This window comes from Nicotiana tabacum, chromosome 18 (assembly GCF_000715075.1).
Source record: "Nicotiana tabacum cultivar K326 chromosome 18, ASM71507v2, whole genome shotgun sequence".
Classification (NCBI taxonomy): Eukaryota; Viridiplantae; Streptophyta; class Magnoliopsida; order Solanales; family Solanaceae; genus Nicotiana; species Nicotiana tabacum.
In genome coordinates, this window is record NC_134097.1 from 100,694,890 (window position 1) to 100,699,016 (window position 4,127).

Below are 4,127 nucleotides of genomic sequence, written 5' to 3' on the forward strand. Positions count from 1 at the left end.
GCAAAACGACAAAGTAGCTGGAAATTAAGGAAAAAGGCAAAAGAATGTTTTCACTCCTAGGAAACTCGTTCAACCATCAAAAATCGAAAACCTGCCCAACAGCTAAATTTCCAAATTCAGAAAATAAAAATTATGCCTGTAAAGTAAAATTTAAGATCTATGGCTAGTTTAATTTAGTTGAACTGACAGGATTCACCACACTATATGATTCCTCCAAGCGATCATGTGATAGTAAACTGTTGATCACTAGCTAGATACTTACCGAAAATAAATTTAACAGGATCAATTACAGAAGGCATAGAACTAGGTACAGAAAAAAGAGTCAAATACAAGTCCAGTTACGCATGTATTAAAGAAAAGTTCAGATAACCAAAGAATGTGGTGCATTACTCCTCTTTTCCTCCCTTAACCAGAGGTCTCGGGTTCGAGCTCTGGATATGAAAAATCCTTGGCAAGGAGCGCTTCCCCCCGAATGTGGTCCTACGCGGCGCGAATCCGGCTATAGTCGGACTCCAATGCGGGTACCGGACACCGGGTGAGAAACAAAAAAAAAGAAAAGTTCAGAAGGTTGAAATATAAAATGAGGGAAATGAAATACAACAATAAATATGTTATACGAAAATTGTCGGAGTCTTTCTTTAGCATGAATAACCATAACTATGTCTTCCTCCTGGCCATTGATGCAGAATTACCATCAAATAGTTCATCAATCAATGTTTCAATGTCCTCTGGCTGATACTTTACATACTTCTCCGCTTGCTTTCCATTGTCCAAATACTGTCTAAACCTCCCAAAAAATGACCTATAAGCTGGAATTACCAAAGCTGATATCGAAACACGAAGCTCTGATTGAAGCTGCTCGTCACTTACAACCCAAGTGCTTTGACTCCTGTGTATTTCATCAAACATTGTATTGAAATTCTTGAACCTCTCTTTCACTGTTGTCTTCACTACTTTCCCATGGACTTGCATTCCGTCATGGCTTAGGATTTGGAGTACCTTACCCCATGTTTCCCTTTGGTAATTCTTGTGGTATTGTCTCACGATCGTTGATCTTCTCCTACACCACGTGTCGCCCATCACTTGGTGTATCTCCGCGGACCCTTTAACTTTTTGTAAGATATATCTACCATTGTTCATTAAGAAAATGTGGCGCAACGCAGGGTCTCTGTACAGGTTTGATTTAGCTTCAAGATTTGTATCCAAAAGGTCCATTATTGTGACTAACTGTATTGAGAACGGCGTTGTCCCGGCTACTGTTTCAGAACCGTGGGGGCTTTCGTTCTCTGTTTCTACCTCCAATGTTGGTTTCAATTTGGCAGGGGAATTGGATTCCTCCAATTTTACATGTTGCTGGAAAATATGCTCTAGGGTGCCTTTGTACTCGCATGCATATTTTAGATAATTCATAACGTAACGCGTTAACGGGTGCACTGCCCCACCCGGGACTGGTGTCCTCGCCACATCATTTTTAATGGAATTTTCGAGATCACAGAATATGCTCACAGCTGACTCCCCTATTCTGTCTCCAGTAGCTGAAATCTCGGACTTCAATTCATTCTCACATTCGTTGGAACACGACTCATTGATCGTTGGGATAAGATCACGTATAGCTTCATACATGTCTAGATATTTGAACAGCTTCTCGGCTGAGCGTTTGGTCATTGAGACGGCCTCAGCAAAGTCGAGAAGCTGAATCACAATGGCGCGCGCCAGGTTGCTAAATAAGCTTCGGGAAATCATAGGAGAATCGGAGAAAACAGAGTCTCCGAGTCTCTTTTCGCCAGGGAATAGAGTTGTCGAACAACTTTTGACAACTCTGATCCACCTCGTAATCTCTCCTTCTAGAGAATCCCATGGCATTCTTTGAACATCCTCCATGTTTATCCTCTCGAATTCGAGTTTTTTCATTTGTTCACTGAATGCATTTCTTCTCGAAATCGAATACACTTGACAGCATTCTGTTTCATAGCCAGCCAAGATCATGGCTGAGGCAATTCGATTCATTCTTGTCAATACATCTGGAGAATACGACGGATATTCCTCTTCTCCACTGGATTCCGAAAGTGTCAAATCACATTGCTCCCCATCTAATAGATTGGTCGCATTGAATGAAGAATTTTTAAGAATTCTTGAATTGGAAGACACTCTAGAATCTTCTAATAAGTTTCTCAATTCTTCTTCCATGAAAGTCATGGCACGTTGCAAGACCATGCTCGTTAGGTTCAACGACCTCGTGGTCATTGAACCTGATGGAAATTCACTCAAGGAATTTGTCAATTTGGATAACATTGTCACTGCTTCTATAAAACAAGTGTCCTCCTCTGCCATCTTGCAAAATCTGGTGGCATTTTCGCAAGAGTTATACTTTTTTATCCTGGACTCGACGATTTTAGAAAAGGTGTCGACCGAATCAGGGACTTCAGGGGGATTTGATTTATCGTGGCACATGGAAAGAGATTCCACGAATCGATCAATATCTTCGGATAATTTCTTAGCGTCTTCAATATGAGTGTTCAATGAATGATCTAACTCTTCCTGGCTGCTATTTCTGGAATGTTGATCAGCGCGTGACGCCTCAGTGGACGTGGCTGAACGAGGTGGTTTTGGGCTGCCTGTAAAGCTGCCATTTTTATCTAAGTGATTCTTCACCATTTTGCTATAATAGATCTCAAGAAGGAGAAAAAAAAATGGATAGTTAGTAAGAATAAATAAGCAATATGTTAATTGATGCAAACTGAAAGAAATCAAGAAAAAAGATGTGACATGTTGAATTTTGAAACAAGCAGTTTGCTAGAGATGGTGGCGAAATGGGAAAAGGGAAAGGAAGGGAATGGAACACAGCTTGATTGAGAATGAAGAATTGATGAAGTTTTGGTTTTTGAGATTGTGCTAGTTTATGGGAACATATGTTTATTTTCGGGAGACGTTTGGTACAAGTTGACTGTTGACCCGGTTGACAAGCTTATAACTAGTTATGCTTCTCACGACTTACTTTTCTGTTAGCATTACTGCATTGCATTTTCTTAGTAATGGCTCCCCACTGCTTTGCCTACTAATTATTGTTTAAAGCATCATCAATGCTTACTAGACCACGTAAATATTCATTGAGAGTCAACAAAATTACGGTTAGGGATGGGAAGCTGTGCGGTCCGAATTTTATCTTTAACCTACAAAATTTTAACCTGCCTCACCCCTGATCTCACCTCCCGGGCGGCTCCACCCAAAGCCACTAAAATCATTACTTTAGGCCTCGAAATACTTGAGGCTCCTGTATAGGTCGGAATCTGTCCCAGAATATTTAAGGTAAGGTAGTATTGAGGAAAGAATCAGTCGAGGTCGACCAGGAAGCAACGAGACTTGTGGTCAAGATGTCAATAATGGTCGAGGTCGAACACCGCAGATAAAGCTGTAACGGCTAGTTTTTAGAATAGGATATTAAAGAGAATATTCTAGTGGATATTCTCAACACTTGTACTATTAGAGTTTATTAGGGATATGTCCCACATAAATAAGAAAAAATGACATTGAATGAGGGTATGTGACATTCATTTAATAAGAACAAACTTTTGATAAAAGATTCTCTCTCTTATAAAGATACAAACACTACATTTTCATCAAAATTCTTATTCATATTATTCCACACTTTTCCATCGGATCCGAGAATAATTCGAACATTCTAGGATTTGTCTATCATTCATCATTATCAGGAGGGACAATCATCTAGTTCATCCTTTATTGGGTGAACCACTTCTCCTATTTACTTAAATGCCATTTATTGTTATTTATTGCTAGTTCTTCCTCCATTATTGCTCATACTTTTTGGAACAGTTAATGCATTTTGTTATCAATCCACCATCATATCTGTGTAACGTTATTCATGTTTTCGGAACTTACACCTAGAGATATTATTATTAACTAAATTTAACCCATTATTATATAAACTCAACTATTTCAGCCGAAAGTTATATTTTTTGGTCAAATAATTTGGCGCTGTCTGTGGAGACTTCCTAGTTAAATTTTTAGTTTCCTCTAGATCTATAACTAACACGGATCGCTAACGTAAAAAAAAAGAGCAAGAACAAGATCTCCTTTATTTGTATGCATAAACCCAATATGGCAGGTAA

At 39.1% G+C, this 4,127-nt stretch overlaps 1 protein-coding gene across 1 annotated transcript; it reads right to left on the reverse strand.

Moving 5' to 3' along the window:
- Window positions 1-400: 400 nt before the first annotated feature.
- Window positions 401-2,878, reverse strand: LOC107805193 (exocyst complex component EXO70C1-like). Its single transcript, XM_016629186.2, has one exon. The coding sequence runs from the start codon at window positions 2,653-2,655 to the stop codon at window positions 658-660; it is 1,998 nt and encodes a 665-aa protein (XP_016484672.1). The 5' UTR covers window positions 2,656-2,878; the 3' UTR covers window positions 401-657.
- Between the last annotated feature and the right edge of the window lie 1,249 nt (window positions 2,879-4,127).

What these genes read in the sequence shown, in the direction of transcription:
- LOC107805193 (XM_016629186.2), bottom strand. Translation starts at nt 2,655, where the DNA reads ATGGTGAAGAATCACTTAGATAAAAATGGCAGCTTTACAGGCAGCCCA.